The 14,035-nt window shown below is 41.6% G+C and overlaps 1 protein-coding gene across 4 annotated transcripts in view; it reads right to left on the minus strand.

Annotated features, from left to right (window-relative positions):
• Positions 1 to 14,035, minus strand: part of map3k3 (mitogen-activated protein kinase kinase kinase 3) — a 166,005-nt gene that overhangs the window by 80,790 nt on the left and 71,180 nt on the right. For all 4 annotated transcript variants that reach the window (XM_072249690.1, XM_072249688.1, XM_072249689.1 and 1 more), the window contains exons 9-12: positions 11,350 to 11,423; positions 9,085 to 9,152; positions 6,793 to 6,885; positions 4,393 to 4,584 (exon numbers count right to left, since the gene is read on the minus strand). In XM_072249690.1, coding sequence (XP_072105791.1) covers positions 4,393 to 4,584; positions 6,793 to 6,885; positions 9,085 to 9,152; positions 11,350 to 11,423 — 427 coding nt within the window. The remainder of the gene's footprint in view (positions 1 to 4,392; positions 4,585 to 6,792; positions 6,886 to 9,084; positions 9,153 to 11,349; positions 11,424 to 14,035) is intronic.

A 14,035-nucleotide genomic window follows, 5' to 3' on the forward strand; every position in this document is an offset into this window, starting at 1 on the left:
ATGCCCTTCACTCTGCACGAGCGTTGGAGAACCACCTTCCTGGCCTTTGGAATTCACTGTAGTTTGCATCCGCCGGAGCTGTCTTTGCAAGCTAGGACAGTCATGTCCCTATCTCAGCGGGGTATGAGACGCGCTGGCACTCACCTGGTGTAGACCGCCTGTTGAAGCAGTGTACTAGGATGTGGCCAGTGTTGCATTGAAACAGCCACTTAGAGCCACAGGTGAGTCCAATGAGGACTGAAGTAACTTTTCAAGATTGTTGTTGATGCCTTCAAATTTTTTGTGGTTCCTAACTTGAAGTAGTGAAATAGTTTCGTTTTCACTCCCGGCCATTTCTGGCATCTTCAAGCCTAAATGCTTGAAACCGCTATGAGCACATCAGTTCTGAATTGTCTTATTGCTCATTTCTCTGCAACTAGGGGGGAAAAAAAAAACTGCTTTTTGAACACAAACACACACAACTGATGCTATTCAAATGTTGTTCGCTCCAAGCACGGTGTAGTGACTAACAGCTACACAATGTGCATACAACTGACACTAGTTAGAAACTGTTTGGCAAAAGTCTCCTGCCCCAATTAAGCAGGATAGTGTCCCAAATACACAAAGGGAATCCCTGTATTTTCCTGATACATTTTTGTTCTTTAAGAGTTGTCCCAATTAAGCGGCTGCCCCAATTAACCCAATTGACTGGAATCCATTGTACTTTGAGTGTAGCAGAAATACATTTATTGCATTTACATTATTAAGACATATAGGCTCAGAAGTTCCATCTGTTCACCAGTTTTTCCCTGGAGTAAAGGCCAATAATTTAATCAGGTTTCAGAAATGAGTCATGTACAAGCTCTCATTTTAACTCAATGGAGCAGAGCCGAAAACCATTAATGCTACAACACATTTCACCTGGTTTGACATATGAACAGTGTACACAAGGGGGAAAAAATAATCAACGTTAGTCTCAATATAGACTGGGGTGGAAAAAGAAAAGAAACAAGGTATTAAAATTACATCACTATTGTGATGTACATTTTGCCAGTATGATTGAACACTGAATTCCACTGGCACTTTAGCAAGGTTACAGAATACACATTACGGTCATAACAGTAAGCAAAAGAGTTGCCAAGCAACATATCTGGTTCATTATGAATATTTGAGGCCGAGAGAGAGAGTGTGTGTGTGTTGGACTACAAAGGAATCAGGCTTCCTGTTTCTACTTCCTAAAGACTGAGGCTACGTCTACACTATGCCGGATAATTTTGAAAAAGCCGGTTTCGAGTAAAAGCAACTGGCGTACACACTAAGCATTTTCTAAAATATCTCTGTCCACACTAACACGGATATTTGGGCGAATCTCCTCCTTCTGGGCATGCGCAGGACACACAGAAAACAAGCGAAGAGGAAACGGTATACTTGGTGCGCGTTTGTCCAGTTACAGAGTAGAAAAACTTAAAAGGAATTGCTCTTGGCTCTCGCGCAGGAGGACTTAAAACAAAAAAAAACACAAATACTGGAGCGTATGAAAGCAACCAACAGGGAGTTCACGGACAGTATGACACGGCTGACGATGAACATTGAAAAACTGACTAACTCTGTTGTATTAATAAAGCACCTTGTTAAATGTATAAAACATGTCTGCATCAGTGTTATCTTGTATTTCCATACAATGTTACATTAGGCTGTTACACATCTATTGTCAGAGAGGTACTTGCATAAATAGGTAAACCACCTTCATACAAGCAAGGACAGAAAACAGGGCAAAGTGAGTATACTTATTGATTCAGTAAGCTATGGGTCAAAGTATTTGGTGAGTACATTTCTAACTCTTCTGGCTTCAGTCTCATTGCCGTCTGTTCTGAAATTGTTAGGTTCTGCGAAGCACAGAATCAAATATTGCTGTGATGATTGTACGCTCTAGTATCAATTGTTTGGCGACAATAAAGGAAGAAGGGGAGGGGGGAGGGAGGGAGGAGGAGGAGGGGGAGGAGGGGGAGGAGGGGGAGGAGGGGGAGGAGGGGGAGGAGGGGGAGGAGGGGGAGGAGGGGGAGGAGGGGGAGGAGGGGGAGGAGGGGGAGGAGGGGGAGGAGGGGGAGGAGGGGGAGGAGGGGGAGGAGGGGGAGGAGGGGGAGGAGGGGGAGGAGGAGGAGACGAGGAGGAGGAGGAGACGAGGAGGAGGAGGAGACGAGGAGGAGGAGGAGGAGGAGACGAGGACGAGGAGGAGGAGGAGGAGACGAGGACGAGGAGGAGGAGGAGGAGACGAGGACGAGGACGACAATGAAACGCCGGGCTGCCGCCATCTGTTCCAGCATGTCATGACAGCGGTTTTAAAAAGCTCCGGTTACCCTGTACACACTGCAACAGATATGAGGCGTTTTCAGATTTATTCACTCTGGAGACCGTTTCTGAAAACCTCCGTTTTCGGGGGATGAAAACACCGTTTTAGTGTGGACAGAGAGTCAAAACGAAGAGAAAAAGGTTCATTTTCAAAATTATCCGGCGTAGTGTGGAAGTAGCCTGATATAGCATCAGCAATCTTGGCTATACTTCATCTCAGCTATTGAATAGCTTCCCAACTTCAGAACGACTGACAATTCCCACTCTCTTTTCTGATGCTTAATCAACACTCTACCCATGGTGACACATTGTCCCAATCTTGTAAACTCTTATTAGTTTGAGCACAACTAATCTAGTGTTCTAACAAAAGTTTTGAAAATCCAGTATTACTTCACTGGCTCCAGCTACCCTTCTGCAGTTACATCCTCAAAACTTTATTTGCAAAGTGATATAGATATCTCTTGGAAAAATACAGAGAATATTTTAAACTTAGATTATTAAAAGATAGAACTACTGGGGTGGACAGCAGGTTTGATAAAATAATGGCAAATAATATGTAAAGTAGGAAAGATAACTGAAGTCAAGAGCATGGTTTTTAGACTGGTCTTCCTTGGGAATCAAGGTTCTTATTACTTCTCTCCATAAACATCCATCTATCTTGGATTTGAGAGCTGGACCAACTGTGTAAAGGACTGTAAACTACTTGGAGAAAAGGCCAATTAATAGATTAAAGAGACTCCAAATTAAATTTAACAGGGAACACAAGCTGATACACTTTGATAGTCTTGGAGACTTTGGTTCAGGAGGCTTTGGTGAGAGGTGGCTGAGCAGGTATGAGCAAGTAAATCGTTCCTTAGAATACAGTCACTACTAGAGTAGCAGGGTTGGTAGAACTGAGACCGGCTCTGAGGCCAAGGAAGAAGTCAGGCAGTAGTGATAGAAGACTTAACAATGAAGGGGACAGACAAGATATGCTGTGACTGCAGAAGAGACTCCAGGATGTTGTCAGGAATATCTCAGAGTGATGCCTGACCTAGTGTATTCTCAGACTTTGTGGAAAGCAAGAGAAGAAATTACATACGCCCTTGCAGAAAATTTTACTTTATTTCTGGCCACAGGTGATGTTCTAGAGGACAGGAGAGCAGTTCATATGCAGATGGAGGATTAGCTACCTGAGCACAGTTAGCATGGATAAGTTGGGCTGAAAGGCCTGTTTCCATTCTGTATGATTCTCTGACAAACAAGAAAAGATATACACTAAATAGTAAAACTTCAAAGGAAGCAGACACAGATTTATACATGAAAAAAAGTCACTAATTTACTAATCAGCGTTACAGGGTTCAAAAGTAAAGAATACTGGCAACAACCAGTAATGAGACTGCAATTATGACACTGTCCATTTTGGATAACATACTTTAGGACAGTTGCTGAATCTGCAGAATGACGAAGAAGAAATCACTATGACAACAAAGATAAATAAGAGGTTTCCATATGTGGAGATTACAGAAGCTGTCACTCAAAAAAGAATTATAAGGAGACTAGAAAGCAAAATTATGAAGGTCTGCAAAAAAAAAAAGTACAGGAACATTTACCCTTGCCCCACTAGGGGCAGTTTGGAAAAAAAAGAATTCAACATCGGGTGGTGTTGAGGCACAACAAACCATGCCAGAAACCATAGTGAAATTATATGCACTATCACTCTAAAATCCAATATTAAAAGCTGGAGAAATCTGTAAAGATACAAAAATAAGATGAAATTGACTGATCTTTCATGACTGCATGAACATAAACTGCATAAATAGTGACCTTACAGCATTGACTGAATTCCATGAAAGATCTTTTCCAACTGTAAAACTGATTATATTCCATCCCCTGCTGTAGCTCATTCTTTCTGGAAATGTGTTCAGGCAACCTAAACCCCCCTGATAAACCCCCTAGAGTTGCGTGTATGTCCATATAAGGGCATTCAAAGGCCAATGAAATGCCAAAGAAAGTAGACTTGAATGCATTCTGCGCTGGCAACATATTTACAAAGCTTTCAAAACAAAATGAAAAGTGGCCTACATTTAGTGGAAACATTCCTCTCCTGTACTGAGAGCGTGCTTTCACTGTCTCCGCTGCGGATTCTCCCTCGGCTGTCCATGTACTGAGCTGCTAAACCCATGTTCTCTCCATTTGTACTTAGTGACCGACTGGATGGCACAAGAGTGAACAAGTTCCCCTGCTGTCGGCGAATTCTCGGAAACGTTCTCCGCCCTGAAAAATACAACACGTACTTGTCAACACAATCCTTGATACATTAAACAAGTCCATCTGAAAAAGCAGGCAAAGGAAAAAAAATCACACCAGATTTCAACTATTAAAGTACGAAGTACTTATGTAGGCATTAAACGTGTTAAACAATGATACATGGTTCCATGCAATTTCCACATTTTCCACATGCACCAAATGCATCTTGCAAACTCACATTTAGTGGCTGAGTGACGATGGCGGCAAATGATTTACCTCAATCACAGTCAAGCCTGATCCCACCCTCACCAAAATTTTCTCAAATGCTGATCTTTCACCAAGTCACCAGTAGCAATTGAGAGGAGGCACAATGGCCATCTCCTGCCTCAGCTAAAATGTAATAACTCAGTGATGCTCCTAATCAAGGCTGGGATCTTCCTGAATTATGACTCAGATTCTAATGACTAATCCTCAGTTACCGACTACAACAGGTTTCACTATTCTGGAATGAATTACCAAAAGTTTTGACAAATTCTTTGCTGGAAAGTGATTTAATCTTGTGGTACAATGCTGCAACTCAAAATACAAAAAGAAAAAAGTCATAAAATTATGGCAAAGCATAATTGGTTCAAGGAAGGACAAAATGCCCACATGAAAATAAAGCAGCAGTCAAGAGAGGCAGAGTTAATTACTGTCTCCTTTATAAAAGCAGAAACTGGGGGAAAATACTCCGCAGGTCAGACAGCAACTGTTGAGAGAGAAACAAAATTAATATTTCAGGACATGGCTTTTTTTTTGCATTCCCCACTTTCCCCTTATGACCTTCACTTGAAGCATCCTAGAGTGGCCCAGACTAGCCATTAGGAGAAAAATGAAAACAGCTCTTTTATAGCATGTGGATAGTACCATCTGCAGTTTTACAAATGGGGAAATACAAGTGGTAACTGGGGAAAATCCTGGTAATCCCAAAGGTCACAACTTTAATTTTAAAGACAAGAGATTCTGTAGATACCGGAAATCTTGAGTAACACACACAAGATGCAGGAGGAAATCAGCAGGTCATACAGCATCTTTGGAAAGGAATAAATTGTCGATGTTTCAGGCTGAGACTCTTCACATTAGGACTTGAAAGGAAGGGCACAGAAGCCAGAATAAGAAGGCAGGATGAGCGGAAGGAGTGCAAGTTGGCAGGTGATGGGTAGGACCAGGCAAGAGGGAAGGTGGATGGTACGGGAGAAGGGATGAAGAGGGGATAGGTGGGAGAGGCAAAGGGCTGAAGGAGGAATCTAATTGAAGAGGACAGTAGACCATGGCAGAAAGGAGCAACCGGTGCTGAAGACAGAAATAAGGAAGATATAATTGAAACAGACATATACAGAATAAGATGGGGGAGACAAAAAGCATATAAAAAGACAGTAGAATGAAGAAACAAATGGAGGGTACATCGGTGACATCAGGTACTGTTACATCCAGTCACTCAGTGCTTCCCTCCATCTTGTCAACATTCTGGCTAACTTTAGCTATTTTCTTGAGAGCTTCAAGTCCTCATGCAGCTGGCAAAAAGAAGGGGAGAGTTATAGCGATAACTGCAAATGCCAGTTTAAGCTCACCACTTCTTTGAATTCAGGTGTTCAGATCCTTTGCTTTAATGTTCAGTTGTTGTAGCAGCAACAAAAGGCACATTGATACAAAATCAACAATTTCAGAGCTTGGGATTCTTTCATTTTATTTGAACATTTATTGGCAAATGTTCAGTCCAGTTTATGCCCTTTTTGTTAGGGATGAACAGAATCAGAAGGCTTAAAATGGCTGTTTTATGCTCCTTAACCTCAGAGTGTGGAGCATTTTCTGTCTTTGTTGCAGATTTCTTGCAATAGAGGTATTTTGCCTGTGTATAATGTGATGGAACATGATTGTAACTAACCACCATCAGGCAGGAGATTTGCTGATGCTTTCCTAAGTCAGCTGAAACAGCTCAGATGAAAGAGCTGCATTATCTGTGCAGTGGGGCCCAATTATGTATCCTATAACAAGCTTGCACCATAATGAAATGCAATAAAGGTTGCAATCTTTACATTTTCAAAGTACAGAAACTACCCATTCATATTTAATGTTACTCTTGCAGCTTGTTACCCAATCCACTTACTGTATAAAGACATACTGATTCTGATGTTTCTGTGAAATTATTCCACACCCATTTTTAGCAATACAGCATGTCCACTATTTCATCCTTACCGTCACCATAATCCTTTTGGTGTAGTGGTATGTGGAAATGTCGGGGATAGGTCCCTCCTTTTCCAGCCTTATCTGGAACATGATTTTCACGATCTGACAAAAGGAAGGAACATAGAGGCAGCAATAATTTATGACTGCAAATAATTTTGCTATCAAACAATTCTAACCAAGGTCCAGTTATATACAGTTCTGTGTGCAACATACTGGAGACATATCGAAACCCAGTAACAGTTCAAAGCAGTACTATCCTAGTCCTTTGTTTGCCCCATTTTCTCCCAAATCATTTGCATGGCACTCACTGCATACTGCCCTCCAGTATCTGAAGGGGGGCAGGGGGAAGAGAGGAGTCTATACAGGCTGTTGGAATGGCCTTCACATAATTCAACCTTAAAAATGCAAACTCAACAACCACCTCCTGTCACTAACATATCTCACCCCCACCACACCCTGGCAATGTAATATTGCTGTGTGTCTTTCTGATGAATACATCACATATTACAGATCATGGCATAATGATGCAGCTTCTCAGCTCCAGTAACCAGGGTTTAATAAAGGCCTCCCATGCTGTCTGTGTGGAATTTGCAGGTTTTCTGTGGCCACATGGGTCTCCACTAGGTGCTCTGATTTTCCTTCCACATCCAAAAATGCAAGCTGCTGTAAATTGCCTCTGATATGTAGATGTGTGGTAGAATTTGGTGGTAATTGATGGAAATGTGGAGAGAATAAAACAGGTCAGTGCAAATGGGTGGGGGCAGAGCTAAGATGGTGCCAGAGGGCGACTTCTCCCAGCTCATCAGCAGAACAGTTAAACTCTTCTTATTCCAGTGCCTCCATTTTCCTTTTCAGTGCTGCTGGGGTCCAATCAGGATCTTTCATCTACAGCAGCACTCAAAGTGCAGTTCTGCACTATGGCATGTTGCCGTTCTTGCAGATCGCCATTCGGCTGTGTTTCGACATGACAAGGTTCAGCCGGAAGTCAGGCGCCTTTGGGGCCTCTGAGGCCCTGTGGACACAAATTCTCACCGGTGTCGTGTACTAAAGTGTACCGGGAGCCAGAACATTGAAGACAATGAGAGTGGCTTTCGGAGGGCTCTGCTGATTCTTAAGTCAGGGAACTCAAAATAAAAAAAGGGGTGGGGGGGTGCGTGTGTGTGTGTGTGCTCGCGCGCGCATGTGACAGAGAGATGTCGAATTGTTGGAGCGAAGTTTTTTTTTGATGGACTATAGACTCTGCTCCCTTTTTGGAGTCTTAGCTTTCACTTGCATGGTTGGTGTTGGGAATACTAATGCTTTATGCCAGAATAATTTGTGGGAGGGGTAGAGGAGGGAGGGGGGGTTGATGCTGCTTGTGTGTGGGAGAGGGCAGGGGGCTTTAGGGTTCTGAAGTTCTTCTGTCATTCATACTTTGGGGGCTTTTCTTCTGTTTTGAGGATGTCTGCAGAGAGTAAAAATTTCAGGTTATACATTGTATATATTCCCTGATATTAAGTGGAACTATTGCTCAATGTTTTGTGTGGATTCAGTGGGCCAAGGGGCAGTTTGATTGTATCCAGGATATCACCTTACTTAAATCCTACCAATAAATCTATTTTGTTACCCATGAAACTTGATGTCTGCTTCCAGTACAGGACAAGATACATACTGCAGCTGTCTTGCCTGTAGCTAACCTACTCCAAGAACAGCTCAGGAGTCAGTGTACAGCGGGCTTATGTTAGATGGGTGGAATGTGCATAAAAAATAGAAGCAATGTTTGCGACCTAGTCACTGAATTTTTGAGATCATGTTGGCCTCAAAGGGCTCTTTAAACAAGTGCTGGCATGTTAATCCAATGTCAATAATAATGCACCAAGTCTGACATGCCATGCTCAAGTGCAGGGAAATAGAATACGATCTCAAGATCGTGCTAAGACCTCGTGATTACAAGGTAGAAAGCACTGGTCAGATGGAGGAGAAATTTCCCTTCAAACTTTTCATGCAAGTACTTCCACAAAGCTACAACCTAGTACAGTGAAGCTTTCTCCACTGTGCTAAAGTGCCTTAACTACATCTTCAAAAATACAGCACCTCTCTGACTCTCACATCAATGTGACTTCCATTTCTCATGTTAGTCACCTTTGCAACTTTATTGGAGTGAAAGCAAATCAAGCTCTCAAAAATAAAAAGGCTATTGCAACAGCCCACTACGCTGACCTTCATTAACCCTTCAGTCTATTCTGCTCAAATCTACAGCTGTAGCATTTGGAAACAACAATGAAAGGTGATCACAAGCTCATGATATAATCCCAAACCTACCCAAGTATAGTTGTCTGTTGTCAGGGTAGCTCTGCGCTCTGGACATACGAGACTTCCGATATGATGGACTGCAAATTAAAATGAAAGTAACAATTGTCAATAAAACAGTGGCAGTGTCTGCTTAAGAACACTGGTGTCAAACAATATCAATGACACAGTTAGTTCCATGGGATAGACAAGTGCAGTAAAAGGTCAATGCTGCAGCTATTGGCTTAGGAATTGTTTCACTTATCCTTCACTTATTAGGAGGTATCGCAGGGACAGCATTGGTGGTGTCTTCCAAGAACCTGCTCTCTAGCCTGTTTCAGAAGCAAGCAGGAATGAGCTTTTAAATTAGCTTTTTTCAACTAGTTTAAGTCTTGATCATTATATACCCCTTTCCTCAACTGACCAAAAGCTGTGTTGGTGTATTGCACACAATGGTGAATTTCCTCATCAATGAGCTGAGGTGTGTCTCTCAATAAAGTGAAGTGGCCATGAGCACAAGAGATTCTACAGACGCAGGAACTCTTGAGCAACACACACAAAATGCTGGAACAACTCAGCAGGTTAGGCAGTACCTATGGAGGGGAATAAACTTAACGTTTCGAGCCAAGGCCCTTCATCAGGACTGGAAAGAAAGAGAGCAGAAGCCAGAGTAAGGTTTGAGGTGGGGTGGGGGGGGGGGAAAAGAAGGGTCAGGAGTACAAGCTTACCCCTCTCCTGCTTTTTCCCCCCACCGTCTTATTCTGGTTTTTGTCCCCTTCCTGTCCAGTTCTGATAAACAGTCCAGTTGACAGTTTTTTCCTCTCCATAGAAAGTGAAGTCGTTCCCATTTACTAGCAACTTGTCATGCACCTTATTATTAAAGGGCAGTGTTGTGTAGTAAGGCAGATTGGTAATAGACGTGTTTTGTGATCATTTTATACTCAGTGAACATCAAAAGGCTTGGAGCTCAGTCTCTGAGTGAGTTCAAACACAAGTATGCAAATCACACTTGAAGTTGCTGCATGATGAAAAGCATGTCCGGTGCCTCTTGGTGAACAAAATCCGCTCTCTGATCCACGGTTCAGCCATTGACGGTGGTTCCATGTGGCAGACAGCAGAGACTAATACACACACACCCCTCAGAAATAGCAATACACCAAGGGTTTGGAGGAGGGTTGGCAGGTATCTAACTATGGCCAACCAATCTGCTTTAGCCACTGACAATCCATACCAGGATAAGTTATCTCATATTGGGATAAGAGTGCACGTAATTGCTGGCTTTCAACCAGTGACCAAGAGCTTTGAGCACTGCAAATGAGGTAATGGCCTTACTCATGGTACCATTGAACATCACTAAGTCACTGGTTCAAGACAATGGATAAATGTCATAGACAAACTCTCACCACCTGGACTGCCCCGTCAGGCAAATGACAAAACTTCGAAGAGATAACTTCTCACACATTTTAATTCCACGTCCCATTCCCATTCTGATATGTCTATCCACGGCCTCCTCTACTGTAAAGATGAAGCCACACTCAGGTTGGAGGAACAACACCTTGTATTCCGTCTGGGTAGCCTCCAACCTGATGGCATGAACATTGACTTCTCTAACTTCCGCTAATGCCCCACCTCCCCATCGTACCCCATCCGTTATTTATTTATATACGCACATTCTTTCTCCCTCTCTCTCTCCGTTTTCTCCCTCTGTCCCTCTCACTATACCCCTTGCCCATCCTCTGGGGTTTCCCCCCTCCCCCTTTTCTTTCTCCCTGGGCCTCCCATCCCATGATCCTCTTATATCCCTTTTGCCAATCACCTGTCCAGCTCTTGGCTTCACCCCTCCCCCTCCTGTCTTCTCCTATCATTTTGGATTTCCCCTCAAATCTCTTACTAGCTCTTCCTTCAGTTAGTCCTGACGAAGGGTCTCGGCCTGAAACGTCGACTGTACCTCTTCCTAGAGATGCTGCCTGGCCTGCTGCGTTCACCAGCAACTTTGATGTGTGTTACAAGAGATAACTTCAGCTTCTTTAAGCTGCCCAAATGAAAGGTTTTGCCTTTATCAACAGTCAGGTGCACTGTAATCTTCAAGAAGCCCCTAGAACATGTAATTTTAAGTTTTCAACTGTTTGTTTCAATTCCCTTTGTTACCAAGAGTAGTGAAGCTTGCTGGATTACAGTTTCACATTACCAATTATGCACCAGCCAATATTGTATACTCTTGCAATGAACCCACCACATCAGCAACAAAAATTATCCCACAGGCTGACAGAATTGAATAAAGCAGCCGCTTGCACCTACCTTTCCGCTCGCCTATCCAAAGACTGGCAGCTGCTTGATATTGAGTTTTCAGTACTGCTCTGAGGCTCATATATCTGTAAAAAATAACACGCTAATATGAATCTACAGTAAATCTACAATGACCCATGAAACAAGCAATGTTTTTAATAATTTGGGCTTTTGAAAACAGTGATATAGGCTTTGGAAAAGCGGTGGCCACCAATGTACAGTATCACAGGGGCATGCATCAAGCTGGGCGAGCAGGGAGAGGAAACATTTGGGACTGTGGGAGTGAAGTAGGGAAAAAAAGAGGCCTTGGAAAAATATACCAGAGACAATCACCATCCTCATATCCTCCAGCCAAACTTTAGAAACCTAGGAGGTGAAGGTTGGGGGGTGAATTTTGAAGGTGAGGGAAGAACAGGGTGGAAAACAAAGACTTGTTTGACAAGAAACAGAGCATTTTAACAGCAAAGCTTTTCTATTTGTCAAACTTTTATGAGCTCATCATATATTTGAGAGCTGTTAAATCATTAAGGAATACATCTAATCCTTCAGATATTTGATTGTGACTCAGAAAATTTTGAAAATCATCATTAACAGGCAATCATGACATCAAAACCATAAAAATTTCATCCAGATTATTAATTTAAATCTGCAAAACACAAGTGTTATTATTTGTGTGATCTTTATTCATACTATTAATGTTATTATTATCTCCAATATTCTAAGTATATCAATTGGATTGTCGTAATTGCAAGTTTAATATGATTTTGATCACTGTATTAAAGAATGATGGAACACTGATATTTTTGAGCAACAGCCTGCTGGATGAACTCAGCAGGTCGACTAGCATCTGTAAGAGGGAAAAAACCATACATTAAACAATGCAACTTTCTGCATTAAATTCTTTTGTCCATATTTTAAGATCCTCTCACTCTTTACATCTTTCCCAAATTCTGAATAGTCTGCAAAATCTAAAATTATGCCTTAAAATCTGGCTGTTGTTATATCAAAACCAAAGTACCAAGGAGTTTGCTGCCTTTTACAAATGGCCATATTAGTTCAGCGTCCAGTCTGGTATTAAATGAAGAAGGGTAATATTTTGTTAAGTTTATTTTTCATGTGATAATTTCATCTCTGATCAGCATCTCCAACTTTACCTAACACTAATAAAAGAATGCTTGCAGGTTGATCCCTCTCTCTTATTTGAGAACAACATTCTCCATATATCTGGATTTTTACTAGAGCTTCCTTAACTCCACTTTTACCTACTTAAGGAATCTAGGAATTAGACAGGGATTCTTCTCTACATTGAGTGCTGAGAACCTGAAATAACTATTGTGATGCTGTTACCATCCCCCCTTTATTTCAAATGAAAAACTGATGCAAAATACCTACCTACTACTTCAGCCTCATCTCAGCTTCTGTAGAATTACTTTTTGACTTTTGCTCAACTCTACTCTTTCCTTTTCTTTATATTACTTATATGCTTAGAAAGTAAACTGGTTCCTTTCAAGCCACCAATGAATCTAGTCTCACACACCCTCACTGACCCTTTTATTTCCATTCACAGTTCATTGTACTTTCAGTTTAGTTCCCTTTTTATCATTTCACTTCAGTCAACTTAACCAGGAAGCTCTACTTTTGAATGTCCTTCCCCTCTTCCAACCCCCCCCCCACCAAATGGGAATACATTTAATGTGTACTCAAAACATCTGCTCACTGAAGGCTTCCATTAATTGGCCATTTTTGTATTTTGCATCTTTGATAGGACCCTAATTATTGAAATTTGATACTTAGTCCAACATGACTGTTCTTTTCTATAAATAATTCCTCTAATTATGAGAAAATCTCAGAAAATAACATGGATTTACTGTGTGGACACAGCTTAGCATATGACTGGTTAAGTTTGTACTGTACAAAATATAAAGCAGGCATTTCCAGTGCCTTGCTCATGCTCTATTATAGTCTACAGCTAATTCTACCCCACAAGAAATTGCTACTGTATCTTTTCTTGCATCCCTAATACCCCCAATTGTATTTCCCTCCTTTGCAAAACATTAAAATGCCATCTTCACAAAAGTTGACTTGTGTACATTCAGCAACTGTTGTTACAAGGGGAAAAATGTTGCTCAAGGGAATGAACTGTTTTAGTTGCAAGAGGGAAAGACAATACCAAAGTATTCATCAAGAGCTCTAGGTCTGCTGAAGGCACCACTAATGAAGTACTTCACTGTATGTGAAGTACTGTATGCAAGAGACTACTGAAACAGCAGAAAATGTACCTGGTGTACTTTGTACCATTTTTCCCTTAATGGTAACAAAATTTAAAAAACCTTATTAACTATTTCTGATATCTTATTGCTTGGAGACTGGCTAACAGAAAGCTAATGGTGACTAAACTGCAAAATGTTTTTGGTGTCGAACACTTAACCATTTTCTGAAAATAAGATTTGCCATTTGTTTCCCATGAAGTGTCAGCCCTGAAGATTTCGGGTAATGTTACAACACTGTTTGGAATCAATATCACAAAGCAGAAGGATTCCTGTCTGTTTTCACCATCTCAGACTACTTTCCTCGGCCAAAACCAATCAACGTACTGTCCGATGAGCTATCTTCCATATTAAGCATTAAACTGAGGTTCTGCTCAATAAACGTCACTGAATGTTGGTGGAACATTCCTGTGAACAAGTTGTCCAATTCA

Source organism: Mobula birostris, chromosome X (assembly GCF_030028105.1).
Source record: "Mobula birostris isolate sMobBir1 chromosome X, sMobBir1.hap1, whole genome shotgun sequence".
In the NCBI taxonomy this organism is placed as follows: domain Eukaryota; kingdom Metazoa; phylum Chordata; class Chondrichthyes; order Myliobatiformes; family Myliobatidae; genus Mobula; species Mobula birostris.